The sequence below is a fragment of the Pan troglodytes genome, chromosome 21 (assembly GCF_028858775.2).
Source record: "Pan troglodytes isolate AG18354 chromosome 21, NHGRI_mPanTro3-v2.0_pri, whole genome shotgun sequence".
NCBI lineage: Eukaryota > Metazoa > Chordata > Mammalia > Primates > Hominidae > Pan > Pan troglodytes.
This window is the reverse complement of record NC_072419.2, coordinates 39,092,072-39,107,228: the sequence shown is the minus strand read 5'-3', so window position 1 is coordinate 39,107,228 and position 15,157 is coordinate 39,092,072. Positions and strand designations below refer to the sequence as shown.

Here is a 15,157-nt window from a genome sequence, read left to right as displayed (position 1 = left end):
GTAAACCCAGCACTTTGGGAGGCCAAGGTAGGTAGACCAGCCTGGGCAACATAGTGAGGCCCCGTTTCAAAAAAAGAATTAAAAAATTAGCTGGGTGTGGTGCTTGTATTCCCAGCTACTCGGGGGCCTGAGGTGGGAGGATCACCTAAGCCTGGGAGGTCAAGGCTGCAGTGAGCCATGATCGCACCACTGCATGCCAGCCAGGGCAGCAGAGTAAGGCCCTGACTCAACCAAAAAAAAAAAAAAAAAAGTTAGTGCAGGCCTGTTGGATCACCCAGACCGCCCTGAGTGCGTCATTCATTCACTCATTTGTGCAGCAAATGTATTGGGAGCCCACCAAGCGCAGGGTACTATTTTAGGCACTGGAGACAACCGAGAGCACGAAGCCCCTGCCGTTGAGGAGCTGTCGATCTCGTGAAGGTGACAGCATGAGGAATCAATGGTCGGACCACACAAAGCTGGGAGCTGGTAAACACTGCGGGTGAAGGGATGAAAGCAGAGGTGGGCACAGGGCTGTCCTAGGATGGCTGCTTGGGACCACAGGAAGTAGATAGAGGGAATACAGGTACCTTCGGGGAGAGCCCCGCGGCCTGAAGGCGCAGCACATGCCGAGGCACAGAGGCAGGAAGGGGCTGAGCCCATTCAGGCAACAGCAGAGGAGCCTGCGTCTCTGCAGGAGAGCAGATGGGGAGAAGGAAGGTTGAAAACAAGCCCAGAGCTTGCAAGCAGGAGCCAGATCACCTCACGTCCTGACGGCCATGGTAAGGACTTGAGATTTTGTTCCAAATGTGATGAGAAGCTACCGGGGTGACTCAACTGTATTTCTAACTCATCATTCCTCTGGCCCTGAATGGAGACAGTGCTGCATGAAGAAAGGAAGTGGGGAACCCAGCTAGAGGCCACTGCAGCCATCCAGGAGCGAGGCGGTGTCGGCCAGGACCAGGGCTTAGCAATGGCGGTAGTGAGAGGGGCATGGCCACAGAGATGTGGTCTGCAGATAGAGCTGACGGGATCCAACAGCTGCCGCAACCTGTTTCCAGAGACCAAACCCCAAGGGCTAAGACTGAACCCAGGGAGTAAATCCACTTTTTGCATTTATTTTGAGTGGTGTGTGTGTACAGATAATTACCATTGTAACAGGCCAAGGAAAGAAACAACTCACCTTCAGCCGGTAGCTTCTATGCAAAGCAGACTTCTCATTTAAGAGTTTCTGCAAGGAAACTTTGATCCAGTGATCTGATAGGGGAAAAAACCAAGGTCCACATCAGCAGCTTTCCCCCTTCGCTCGGCAAGCAAAGCCTCAGAAGACGTCTTGAGTTGGCTTGCAACTCCTGTGCTTCTCAAAAGGCTTTTCCACCCAAACCCTCACTGGCACCTCACTGTGTCCTGGTGAGCTCAGCGGAGTGCCCCCACCCCAGGAAAAAGACTCAGGCAGATCACTGCTGCCTCCCAGAGTGCCCCTGCCAGTGCATGGCAGAACTAGAACCAGATTTTAGGGCACCTCACGCTTCCTAGGTGCTGCAATCTAAACAAGCTAATTCTTCATTAGGGAGCTCCATCTTTGCTGGAGTGGAGAAGGAATTGAGACTCTAGGCTCTTTTTGTTCTGAAAAGTAATCACTTGGGAGTTTGCCATCATGCCTCAAACTACATGCACCCCTTGTCCAGAAAGCACAGGTTCCAAAAAGTAGAAGTTCCAGGCATGCATCATAAAATAAGCATGTCTGGGCCAGGCGCAGTGGCTCACACCTGTAATCCCAGCACTTTAGGAGGCTCAGGTGGGAAGGTCACTTGAGGCCAGGAGTTAAGAGACCAGCCTGGGCCAGGCACGGTGGCTCACGCCTGTAATCCCAGCACTTTGGGAGGGCGAGACGGGCAGATGACCTGGGGTCAGGAGTTCAAGACCAGCCTGGCCAGCATAGTGAAACCCTGTCTTTACAAAAATACAAAAATTAGCCGGGCATGGTGGTGTGTGCCTGTAATCACAGCTACTCAGGAGGCTGAGGCGGGAGAATCACTTGAACCCGAAAGGCAGAGGTGGCAGTGAGCCAAGATCGCACCATTGCACTCCAGCCTGGGCAACAGAGCAAGACTCTGCCTCAAAAAAAAAAAAAAAGAAAGAAAGAAAGAAAAATGATACCAGCCTGGACAACACAGTGAGAACCCATCTCTACAAAAAAAAATCAAAAAAATAAAAAATTAGCCAGAAGTGGTGGTGGTGTGCCTGTGGTCCCAGCTACTTGGGAGGCTAAGGTGGGAGGATCACTTGAGCCCAAGAGATTAAAGCTGTAGTGAGCCATGATCATACCACTACACTCCAGCCTGGGCAACAGAGTATGATCTTGTCTCAAAATGTAAAAAAAAAAAAAAAAAAAAAAAAAAATCTTAAATAAAATAAAACAAGCCTGTCTGGAGGAATTCAGACAAGCCAGGTGCAGCCCTCATGGGGCTTAGCATCTCCCGGCTGCCGAAACCATTCAAGGCCAGCAGTTGATGGATCTTCAGGGAAAGCAAAGCCAGTCTGACACAGACGAGTAGAGCCAGCACTGTCAGAGACAAACATGGGTCCTCCGTCAGAGCAGTTTAAGGAGGCGGGTCACAAATGCTGGGGCAGTCTAGGCTCAGGTTCCCTCCCAGGGATGGAGGAGGGAAGAGACAGCAAGGATGGATCTGGCGGCTCATGCCAAACATTGTACTGCTGCAAAGTCACCAGCCCCATCTTGCAAGGGCAGGAGGAAGCTTACAAAGTAAGTCCCAGGGAGGGGTGGAAAGTTGCCCAAGACTGCCAGAGTGGGGCTGGTTGTGCACGGGCACAGGCAGAAGTCAGCTTTATGATGCGCTGTGGTTTAATCATCAGTTTACCTGCCTGTCTCTCCTACTAGGCTGTGAGGGAGGGCAGGGAAGAAGTCATAGCATAGTCACTGTGCACTTACTAGGTGCCTAACGTTCCACGTTTCTTATACCAAAGCTATCAGGGAAGTAGGGCCATCCCTATTTGAATAAGGGAACTGAGGCACAGAAAGGTTAAGCAACTGGCTCCAGGTCACACAGAACTGGGGTACATACCTGGGTCTGTCTGTCTCCTCCCAAGTCCATACACTGGGCCCACCTCATCTTCATGTTTGTCCCTAGCCTTCAATCACTTGTTGGCATGGAAGGACTCCTGCCCAAACAGTATCATCTGCCTCTCTCAATATCCCATTCACCATGTGGCTCAAAGACCACCACAACCTCCCGTGCCAGTTCCCAGGGTGGCGCAGAGTGACTAGGCTCAAGCAGCTAAGTGGGCGGCTCAGGGCAGGGCAGGCACCCGAGGCCAATGAGGCAAGCAGGGTGCCAGCCCACTGCTGTGTCCAGGACAGGATCTGTCCCTGCTCTGCCAGCAAGGGACGCTGCCCCAACGAGCCTGCCAGGGGCCTGTTACCAAGGCCTGGGAACCCCTGGAGTGTCCTGCTTAGTAACTCTGGCTGGAAGAGGGGGTCGGTGGCCCTGCATGGGGCCCCTGGTGGCCTGGGCCTCCTGGTGGATGTGAGGCAACCTGGAGAGCCAGCACTGTGCGTGCAAGGCTGGATTCTAGACAGGCTCCAGTTCAGATGAGTTCCCTAGGCGGCCCTGAGCCGTATCCTCTGGGGATCTAGCGACCTGGGCAGAACAGCTCCAATGACTTCCTCCTGCTATTAATCAGTGTGGGATGCAGCCCAGCAAAAGGCTAAAAGCACAGACTCCAGGGCAGGCAGCCGGACTTCAGATCTTAGCCCCCACTCACCAGGCAGGGGCGTGTACAGGTGACCTTACCCTTTCTGCCTCTTATTATGGGCTGCAGCAGCGGCTCCTCCCTCCTGACAGTAGGGGCGGATTATGGGAGGTGATGCATGCAAAGCGCTCAGCAAGGGGTGCTCCAGACTCAGCTGTGCCCACTCACCCATGCCAGCCAGGCCATGCCCAGGCTCCACAGAGCCCACATCCAGGACAGCCCCTGCCCACCCAAAGGCAGCACTAGAGCCAAGGAGAGCACATGCCTCCTCGCCACCATCCGAGGAAGTTAGTTAGCATCAGTGCTCTCACCCAGGATCAGAGTGGATGAAGGACTTCCCCAGGGTCCCACCACTGGCATCATGCTGGGGTGAGAAGCGTCCTGCACCCCCAGACCGCACCCGCACAGCCTCCCATCCTCAGAGAGGCCACCCCTCTCCCCAGCCCTCGTGGTCTTCTGCTGCCCCCCATCGCCTCTCCCTCTGTGCTGAGCTGAGCGGCATGCACCCTGCGCTTAAAAGCAGACGCCTTCCCAGAGACTCCAGAGCAGAGGCAGGGAGTGGGGGGCTCGGGGACCAGGATGACCTCAGCACCCACATCTAGGCCATGCCCAGGCCTCTGCCCCCTTCCCCAGCATCTTAGCTACCCCACTTGGAGGCCCTGGGGAGGATACGGGGGTTGAACAGCCCACTGGTCATGTTTTCGGAGGTGAAGACAATGACGTTGCCTTTGGCATCTCCATAGCAGAACACACCTCTGTGATAGTCAGACCTGCAGAAAGATGGAGACAGAAGAGGTTGTGTGGGCTGGGCGCGGTGGCTCACACCTGTAAGACCAGCACTCTGGGAGGCCAAGGTAGGTTAATCACCTGAGGTCAGGAGTTCGAGACCAGCCTGGCCAACATGGTGAAACCTCATCTCTACTAAAAATACAAAAATTAGCCAAGCATGGTGGCGGGCACCGGTAATCCCAGCTACTCAGGAGGCTGAGGCAGGAGAATCACTTGAACCCGGGAGGTGGAGGCTGCAGTGAGCTAAGATGGCGCCACTGCACTCCAGCCTGGGACACGGAGTGAGACTCTGAGTCATAAAAAAAAAGAAAAAAAAAAAAAAAAAAAAGAGGCTGTGGAGCCTCCACTCCCTCCCTGGCCCCCCAACAGCTTCCCTCCTCCTTGGAAGCAAGGGCAGTTCCAACAACACTTTCCGGCCTTGCCCAGACACCTGAGGAGCCAACAAACACAGGCCCAGCAGACCAGGTCCAGCCCATCACTGAACCAGAATTCAACTTTTTTCTCAATCAAAATAAATGAATCCCTAGTCCTCCAGCTGCCCTTTGTTAAGTCACCCCTCGCAATAGACTGTGATGTCCCCAGAGTCCTCAGCCACAGCCAGACAAGCCTCTGCTGGGATTTGGTGGCTGTCTTGGGTGGGGGAGTGACAATGACTCCAAGCTCTGAGTGACCATGAGAGGTGACCCTGAGAGAGAAGCAGCCTGGTGGGGAGGAAGACACAGGGGCCTTGGAGCCAGTGGGGAGATATTTCCAGATCTTTCCAAGGAGGCTTTCTGGGGGCCCCAACCCTAGTCAGTGATGCGGCTGCTGCAGGAGGCCTGGGCCTCCTGGTTCATGTGAGGAACACCCAGTGGAGACTCACCAGTAGTCCATGACCAGAGCACAGCTGTCCAGATCAACAAAGGTGAAGGCCCGGACACATTTGTGGTCACTAATATCAAAGAAATCTGGGGGAAAGACAGAAGGCCATGAAGCCTGGGAGGTCTTCAGTCACGGTGAGCAGCCTCATTGCTATCCCAAGGAATCTCTGGCCCCTTCAGCCCTTTTTCCCCCATGGCAACCACAGACAGCTGTTCACAGAGTAAACCCACCCACCGGGAACCCCACTGAAAATCCCCAAAGGCTTCCAACTGCAGCTGGAATAAAATCCCAGGCCAGGTGCAGTGGCTCATGCCCATGATCCCAGCACTTAGGGAGGCTAAGGCAAGAGGACTGCTTGAGCCCAGGAGTTTGAGACTGCAGTGAGCAGTGATTGTACCACTGCACTACAGCCTGGGTGACAGAGCAAGACCCTGTCTCAATTTAAAAAAAAAAAAAATCTGACTCCTTCCAACAGATCCAGCCTCACTTCCAGCCTCTGATGAGCAACAGCCTCACCGTCATGCTGTCTCCCGCATCTGAACGGCAGCCTCTCGCCCTCCTCTGCCTCTCTACGTGGCCGGCCACCCCAGAGGGCTGTAGGTCACAAAAGGAGCACTGGCTGGACTGGGCTGGGGCCACAAAGGGGGATCACACTGTTGCCACTTCCACCTCTGCTTTTGGCCTTGTCTGAGTACCTCCGAGCAGATGACAGCTGCTCCATCAGGACAGCAGTGATGACATAATTATCTCTAAAATGGGGTTCTAGGCTGGCTGCAATGGCTCACACCTGTAATCCCAGCACTGTGGGAGGCTGAGGCAGGTGGATCACCTGAGGTCAGGAGATGGAGACTAGCCTGGCCAACATGGTGAAACCCCATCTCTACTAAAAATACAAAAATTTGCTGGGTGTGGTAGCGCGCACCTGTAATCCCAGATACCTGATGAGCCAACAAACACGGGCCCAGCAGAGCAGGTCCAGCCCATCATCGAACCAGAATTCAATATTTTTTTTTCAACCAAAATAAATGAATCCCTAGTTCAGCTACTCAGGAGGCTGAGGCAGGAGAATCTCTTGAACCCGGGAGGCAGAGGTTGCAGTGAGCCGAGATTGTGCCACTGCACTCCAGCCTGGGTGACAGAGTGAGACTGTCTCAAAAAAATAAAAAATAAATGGGGTTTTAACACCAAATTCTCAGGGCTGTCTGAGGATAAAGGGTGAGAAAGCCTGGGACAGCACTGGGTCCCCAGGAAACAGATGTTGCAGTGGAAAGCCCAGGCGGGTCACAGATAGATTGCTCTAGCCCTTGCTGACGGCTGACCACTTTCTCTGTATCACACAATTTAGCCTCATAATGATGTCAGTGTTGATTAACTGCCCACTATGTGCCAGGCACTATGCCAGCAGCTTCACACACCTAACTACTAAGCCACACTCACCCTGGAGTCATGTATCATAGGCCCCATTTTACCTCTGGGTAAAGCGAGGCACTGGGAGGTAAAGTAATTGCTCATAGGCAGACATCTACAGAGCAGTGGGACCAGGCTCTGAACCCAGGTCCTTTTTATTCCAGTCCCTGCTTGTTCCAGAACAGCCACTCTCTCTCCTCCCATTCAGCCTCACATCGCCAGCTGTCATTTCATGTACTAATTCCCTCTCCCTGACCACCTTACAGGTCTGCTCAGTCAGAGGCCTCATTCATCATCCATCCATTCAATAGTCATCGAGCATCCAGAAGGTACCAGGCGCTGAGACACTGAGTTGAGCAGAACAGATGCAGTCCCTGACCTCATGGAGGTTCCAGTCTGGAGGAGGAGACATGTGCTAAACAGAAGCAAACTAATACATGTGAGATGACACTGAAAGGGGGACCTTGAAGGGAAGAGGTACAATCTCATGGGGTCTTTTTAACAGAGGATCTTGGACTAGAGGGTCAGGGAGGGCTTCCTGGAGGAAGTAACTTCTGAGATGAGAGCCAAAAGAAAAGCAGAGGCTGTTGGGGCTGAGAGAGGGGCAGGAGGGATGGCAGAGCACAGAGACCCAGGCCACAGCACCTACCAGAGGAGACCACAGTGGCCTCAGCACCACAGGGAGGGGACAGGTGGAGACTACTGGAGGCAGCAGGGCTCAGACCTCTGAAGGCCTCACAGACCACACTGAGGATCCCACCTCCATCCTAAGAACACTGGGGTAGGGTGAAGGCTTTCTCCAGAGGGCACTGTAATGCACATCCTGCCTTTGGGGGCATCAGGGAAGCACGGCATGCAGGAGAGGCTTTTTTTTTTTTTTTTTTTTTTTTTTAAGACTGAGTCTCTCTCTGTTGCCCATGCTGGAGTGCAATGGCGCGATCTCGGCTTACTGCAACCTCCACCTCCAGGTTCAAGCGATTCTCCTGCCTCAGCCTCCTGAGTAGCTGGGATTACAGGCGTGTGCCACCACTCCCAGGTAACTTTTGTATTTTTCGTAGAGGCGGGGTTTCACCATGTTGGCCAGGCTGGTCTTGAACTCCTGACCTCAGGTGATCCGCCTACCTCGGCCTCCTGAAGTGCTGGTATTACAGGAGTGAGCCACCACACCCGGCCAGGAGAGGCTATTTAAGTGAGAGTGAAGGGGGCCTGGACTAGGAGTGGCAAGAGGCAGGAGGTAGAATCAGGACCAGAGATGGACCAGTATGGCCTCTGGCTTGTAAATTTGGGTCTGTTCAACATCATTGTATTCATTCGAGCATTCACTGACCACCCCCTGCCTACTTGGCACTAAGGCCTCTCCACCTGGCTATCCTCCCAGGGGGCTCTGATCCATGTTCACAGTTGCTCAGCCAACAGACTTCTCCCAGGCACAAATGCATGGCTCCCAGTGGCTGAGAGCAGAGCTGGGAAGCCCCCAGGGACTCACCTATCTTTTGCCTGGTAGACGCAACCGCAACGAGGTTCATATTGTGCAGACATACCATGTCAATGACCCACATCGGCTGGTTGTAGAGCTGCTGGGTCTGGTTAAGCTGGCCAGAGGAAGAGCAGAGGAGATGGGCTGGGATGCATACTCAGGCCAGTGCAGCTCCCCATGAACCTCTCCTGCCACACAAGGCCTGGAGCCACCACAGACCTGGCATGGAGCCTAGCACTACCACTAAGTCTAGTGATAGGGGCCTTGGATAAACTCCCTAGCCTCCCTGGGTCTCAGTTTCCACAATTGTAAAATGGGCTTAAAGAACACCTTCTTTAAAACCCCTTTCTGGAGCAGTCTCACAGTTCTATCAAAGTCTTGCCGCAGTGAGCCGTGAACACACCACTGCACTCAAGCCTGGGCAAGAGTGAGACCCTGTGCGCCCCCCGCCCCCCCCCAAAAAAAACAACCAAACTCTTGAATATGCATAGTTCATGATCCAGGGATCTGTTTCCAAGACATTTCTATGGGTGTGTTTGCACCTACTCAAAGGGGACGCTGCAGCTGCTATTAGAGCAACAGGCCAGAAGCCACCTGGAAAGCACAGCTGATTATCAACCCACACCATGGACACCACCCAGACATTAAGAACAAAGGAACTGTGCCCATGCCAATAAAGAGCTGCCAAGAGACATGATTAAGTGACAAACCAAGGTAAAAAGCAATATTATAATATGCTTCCGTTATCGCATTTAAAAAGAAAAGGGCACAGTGGCTCACGCCTGTAATCTCAGCACTTTCAGAGGCCAAGGTGGGAGGATCACTTGAGCCCAGGAGTTCGAGACCAGCCTAGGCAACATAGGGAGACCCCATCTCTACAAAATTAACAAAAAAGGCCGGGCGCAGTGGCTCACACCTGTACTCCCAGCACTTTGGGAGGCCAAGGTGGGCAGATCACTAGGTCAGGAGTTCGAGACCAGCCTGGCCAATGTTGAAACCCCGTCTGTACTAAAAATACAAAAGTTAGCTGGGCGTGGTGGTGCTCACCTGTAATTCCAGCTACTCGGGAGGCTGAGGCAGAAGAATCACCTGAACCCAGGAGGCAGAGGCTGCAGTGAGCTGAGATCACACCACTGCACTCCGGCCCGGGTGACAGAGCAAGACTCCATCTCAAAAAAGAAAAAATTAGCTGGACATGGTGGTGCATGCCTGTAGTCCCAGCTACTTGGGAGGCTGAGGTGGGAAGATCCCTTGACCCCAGGAGGTTGAGGCTGCAGTGAGCCGTGATTGCACCACTGCACTCCAGCCTGGGTGACAGAGCAAGACCCAGTCTCAAAAAAAAAAAAAAAAAAAAAAAAGAAAAGGGGGATATGTAGAGAGGATAGCCATGGAAGAGCACCCCAAAACTGGTCATAGCATTTGCCTGCAGGGAGAGGAAGTAGGAACTGAGGGAAGGAAGACTGACTTCCCCTGTCTGCCCCGGAGATAGGTCAGAATCCTATTTTCCATCTGCAGATGTCACCTGGTCAAAGTGGCTTACTAACCGAGAATTTGTTCTGCAAAGTTGCGAGGAATGAGTGGAATAATGAAAGTTGAAGCATTGAGGGTGGTGCCCAGCACTCAGTAGGAGCTCAGCACTGGTGCATCCTGCACTCGTATAGCATGTGCACAGAGAGAATGTGAGCTGGCACTCCAGGCAGGGAAAGCCACGAGCAGAGCCAGGTCAGCAGAAATGAGCTGCTGTGTCCTGGGGAAGAGGGAGGCCAGCCCACTCAGCTTAGAGTTGGAGAGAAACCAGAGATGAGGTAGGTGTGGCCACCTAAGGAATCTGTATTTTACTCTCTTTTTATTGAGACGGAGTCTCGCTCTGTCGCCCAGGCTAGAGCACAGTGGTGCGATCTCGGCTCACTGGAACCTCTGCCTCCCGGGTTCCAGTGATTCTCGTGCCTCAGCCTCCCAAGTAGCTGGGATTACAGGTGTGCGCCACTACGCCTGGCTAATTTTTGTATTTTCAGTAGAGACGGGGTTTCACCATGGTGGCCAGTCTGGTCTCAAACTCCTGACCTCAAGTGATCCGCCTGCCTCAGCCTCCCAAAGTGCTGGGATTACAGGCGTGAGCCTCCGCGCCTGGCGCTGTATTTTACTCTTTGAATGACACCACAGGCTCTGAACTGAAGAAAGCAGAAAGAAGTACGATCTGAAAAGCTGGGAGGAAGGAGCAGGGAGGAGCGTAAACCAGTTCCTCTAGATGGATAATCAGAAGGGATAGGGAAGGCAGGGGCAGAGAGGAGCCTGTTCCATCAGAACTCAGAGAGCACCAAGAGCACAGAGGACTGTGCTCTCGGGCTCCCCAGGTGGTTCCGGCAGTGAAGACAATGGACCAGAACCCTCCTAAGCCCCTCTCTCCTGCCCAGGGCTGGGGTCTAACCCACACACACCAGTAGCTTGGTAACTCCCAACCCCTGCACTGTTCAGAGAAACCAAGAGCCCTAGGGAGTTTCAGTGACCTGCACCCAAGATCACATAGCTCTTGAGTGGAACTCAGGCCCCGCCTCAAACTTGAGGTCTCTCCATCTGCATGACAGTGGGTGTGTGGTCCTGGGAGGCCTACTCCTGCCAAAGCGGCCCCTCTAGGAAGAATCCAGGTCTGCTGGGCCTTCCCAGAGAGCCTTCCTCTGTCCCCTTCAGCCTTTGGAGGTGCTTTGGTGACCATGTAGCAGCCACAAGCAGGAGCTCTGTCTGCAACACACCCTGCCCCAGTCCACACACAGAAAGGTAAGGTGGAGGGCTATGGAAGCCACAGCCTCAGGATGGTGATCGTGACTCCCCCTTGGTGCACCAAGGAGAGCCATGGGACCCCACAGACCCTAGTTCCACCCAGGCCTCTTCTTCCCCAAAGGATGAGCCCTGAGGCAACTGTGAATCACTCTGCAGTTACACAGGCTCAGAAAGCCCTTCATCTGGGGGCTGTGTTCTCAATCAACCTTTCTGTAGAGCCCTGGAGAGCAGTGCTTTCCTCGTCTGCTGGAGGATTCTGGACGGCCCTGGCGACCAAGTACACAGTGGGTTCTCCTGAGCGTCTTCTCACTTACTACTCTCAGCCAGGAGCTGGCAGCACAAAGACAAATATATCCAGCAGGGACTTGCTGCGTGCCCTGCCCTGCCCCAAGCACTACACATGTATTATGTCATCATGTGTTCCCAAAAGGACTGTAAAGAAGCACTGTAACTAGCCCCATTTGACAGATGGGAAAACTGAGGCACAGGGAGTATATAGTACCTTGTCCAGGTCACAGAGCTTGCAGGTGGTACAGTTAGGACTCTGACCCTGGGATTTGGGCTCCAGAGCCCATGCTCATAACCACTATGATTTCCCGCCTGGACTAGGCAAAAGGCCTGAATCGGTAGGACGTGGGGACAGCGTGGGAGTGGCTGACCCCTAGCACAGGAGTCTTGGGGATGACAATGCCATTCACTGAGATGGGGATGCAAGAGAAGGAAACCTGGTGGGCAGGGACAGCTAAAGGGACACCTATTGGGCTAATGGATTTGAGGGGTCTGTGAGACGCCCACATGGAATGGACATCCAGGTGGAATCCTGCTTAGCAGAAGGGAAATGTGTGGCTCCCACAGTGAAGCCAAGTCAGGACCCAGGTGCTGTGACTGCAAGTCCAGGCTGCTTAGACCATGAATCTGCCTGGCTCCAGGTCACCTTCACCATGGGGGTGCTAAGGCAGAGGCTCTCCAATGACCCATGTGTGCACCATGTGTAGGGGCCCCACTCACCCTGAAGGAGCTCATCAGCGAGAAGGACTCAGACCAGAACTGCAGGATCCCGTCTTTGGTGACAGTCAGGAAACACCCGATCTTCTTGAACCGGTGGATTAAAAACACCACCTTCACCACCTCACAGCCATGGTTCCTGTGGGAGGCGATGAAAGAGAGAAGAGCCCAAGCAAAAACAGCTCAGGGAGGGGGCACCTGCGGCAGAACAGAGAGCCACCGAGGAGGAGGGACAAAAGCCGGCGGAGCATCACGCACACGCACGCACATGCGCACGCCATAAACCCATAGCTGGCTCTTCCAAGCGGGTTTCTACTGGATCATCAACAGTGGCCAAAAGAAAAAGGGCCCCACGTAGAAGCTGATATGAGGCGGGGCTCCAGAAGTGAGAAGCAGCAGGCTTATCCTGCGAAGTAGCCAGCCAGCCTCCTCGCGACGTGATGGGACAGAGGAGACAGAACGGAGGTTGTTCGCAAAGCTTCTATCATAGGAAAAACTGCCCAGAGAGGGTGAGCAGAGTGGAGCCTGAGGCTGAAAACTGAGAAACAGCACTTTCTAGCAACTGCTCTAGTGCTCTGGGGTAGAGGGGGGAACAGAACCGAAGGATGAAATCAAAGTGGACAAGGAGCAGTGGGGAATTAGGGTCCCACACACCAAACCTACAGCCAACAGCTCCGGGGGCAGGCCTGGCCTCGCAGGAGGCCACCCTTGAGCATTCATACAGGCTTTGATGCTCCCCTCTGTGGGTTGCTTCCCTGCACCCAAGTGGGCTAAGCCAGCTATCTGGCCATTGAGAGTCCCTGCCACTCCAGCTTCCCAACATGGCATGGCACATACTCTCCTACTTGATCTGCCCAATCTTTGAGCCCTGGCAGAGCAGGTGATATTACCTCATCCTACAGGGGCCCAGGGAATAATCATTTGCCTGGAGTTATGTCCTATTTGCCAGCAGGGCTGGAACTAGAACCTAGGCACTGTGACCCCTCCTCCAGGGCCCTTTCCAAATCCGGTGGGCCTGGTCTGACCCTGGGCTTAGGGATAACCCACGCCACTGTGAAAATTCAACTGCCATTACCATCTCTGCAGAAGAGCAAGGGAAACGTGTCTGGGCACGGTTCTCCTCTCTCCTATCCTCAGCCCATGGCTCTGGGTAGATTGTGATGAATATTCTCAGCTGCCCTCTCATCTCTTCCAACCCTGCCACTTCTGTCAGGGCCAAAGACTGTGCAGAATGGGATGATAGGTGACAGCTAGGAAAAGGGAAGACAGCCCTAAGGACATGCCATCTCAGGGAGGACTTGGTTTCCTCACCTGCATGATGACAGCACCTGCACCTCCTAGGGCTGTGATGGGATCAGATGAGAGGCTGCATTTGGTGCACCCGGCCCAGGCTCAGTAAAGGTAAGCCAATGTTTTAAGTTACTCTTTCATGAAGGTAATTAAATATTACTCATTTATTTTCCCCACCAAGTTGGAAATGCTCTCCGGGTTTGTAGGTTGAACAAATAAATAGGAGAATATAGGAACAAGCCTCTTGACATTCTGTTTCAGGACCTTTAAACACCCTTGAGATCTAAATGGCCCAAAGAAATAGAAAGACCTGACCAGGCAGAGTGGCTCACGCCTGTAATCCCAGCACTTTGGAAGGCTGAGGTGAGTGGATCACTTGAGGTCAGGAGGATTACTTGAGGTCAGGAGGCGGGCAGACCACTTGAGGTCAGGAGTTCAAGACCAGCCCGGCCAACGTGGTGAAACCCCATCTCTACTAAAAATACAAAAATTAGCCAGGTGTGGTAGCACACGCCTGTAGTCCCAGCTACTCAGGAGGCTGAGGCAGGAGAATCGCTTGAACCCGGGAGACAGAGGTTGCACTGAGCCAAGATTGCGCCACTGCACTCCAGCCTGGGTGACAGAGTGAGACTCCGTCTCAAAAAAAAATAAAGAAAGAAATAGACCAGTGAAGGCTTGACCTTATTAAGCAATGTGTTCATGCCAAAATGTACAGTTATGTATTTGAACATACTTCATGTTCAAATGGTTGCTTTTATCTGATTGTATCATGGGAATGAACACTACATCTAATTAGGGAATGTCTCCCCTTCCTACTGCTATAAAACAGAGGTATGTAAATCGCCCTTCAAGCTATATGAACTGGACATGCTACATGGGAACCGGTAAGATTGCCCAGGCCCACACAGTGCAGAGTAGAAGCTAGAGAGCTGGCAGGGACAAATTCTCCACTGGATAGCCCTCTGTGGAGCATTTCCTGGGGCTTACGACAAAAGCCTGTAAGCGCCTCCCTGCAACAGCTACTGGGACTTTGGACTAGGGAATGTCCTCTTGAGGGGCATTTACTACCTTGTTATGGGACATTAACTGAAGCTACCCCTATGACTGAAGGATATAAAATTATCTTGAAACCTGAAATACCCAGATGTCTTGGGTGATATCAGAGAAATGCTCTAATGGGGCCTACAGAGGCCAGAAATTCCATAATAAAATGGAAATGGTTGGCCAGGCGCAATGACTCACACCTGTAATACCAGCACTTTGGGAGGCCAAGGCAGGTGGATCACCTGAGATCAGGAGTTCAAGATCAGCCTGGCCAATACGGTGAAATCCCGTCTCTATTAAAAATACAAAAACTAGGCCAGGCGCGGTGGCTTACGCTTGTAATCCCAGCGCTTTGGGAGGCCGAGGCGGGCAGATCATGAGGTCAGGAGATTGAGACCATCCTGGCTAACATGGTGAAACCCCGTCTCTACTAAAAATACAAAAAAATCGCTGGGCATGGTGGTGGGCGCCTGTAGTCCCAGCTACTCGGGAGGCTGAGGGAGGAGAACCGCATGAACCCGGGAGGCAGAGCTTATAGTGAGCCGAGACTGCACCACTGCACTCCAGCCTGGGCGACCGAGCAAGGCTCTGTCTCAAAACAACAACAACAACAACAAAAAATCAGCCAGGCGTGGTGGCGGCCATCTGTAATCCCAGTTACTCGGAAGGCTGAGGCAAAAGAATCACTTGAACCCAGGAAGCGGAGGTTGCAATGACCTGAGATGGTGCCACTGCATTCTAGCCTGGTCCACA

The 15,157-nt window shown here is 53.1% G+C and overlaps 1 protein-coding gene across 3 annotated transcripts in view; it reads right to left on the bottom strand.

The window, feature by feature from the left end:
* EFCAB8 (EF-hand calcium binding domain 8) overlaps positions 1–15,157 on the bottom strand; it is a 105,030-nt gene that overhangs the window by 64,021 nt on the left and 25,852 nt on the right. For all 3 annotated transcript variants that reach the window (XM_054674650.2, XM_054674651.2, XM_063803302.1), the window contains 5 exons: positions 12,074–12,209; positions 8,297–8,402; positions 5,405–5,489; positions 4,399–4,523; positions 1,163–1,236 (listed from right to left, as the gene is read on the bottom strand). In XM_054674650.2, the coding sequence (XP_054530625.1) occupies positions 1,163–1,236; positions 4,399–4,523; positions 5,405–5,489; positions 8,297–8,402; positions 12,074–12,209 (526 nt within the window). The remainder of the gene's footprint in view (positions 1–1,162; positions 1,237–4,398; positions 4,524–5,404; positions 5,490–8,296; positions 8,403–12,073; positions 12,210–15,157) is intronic.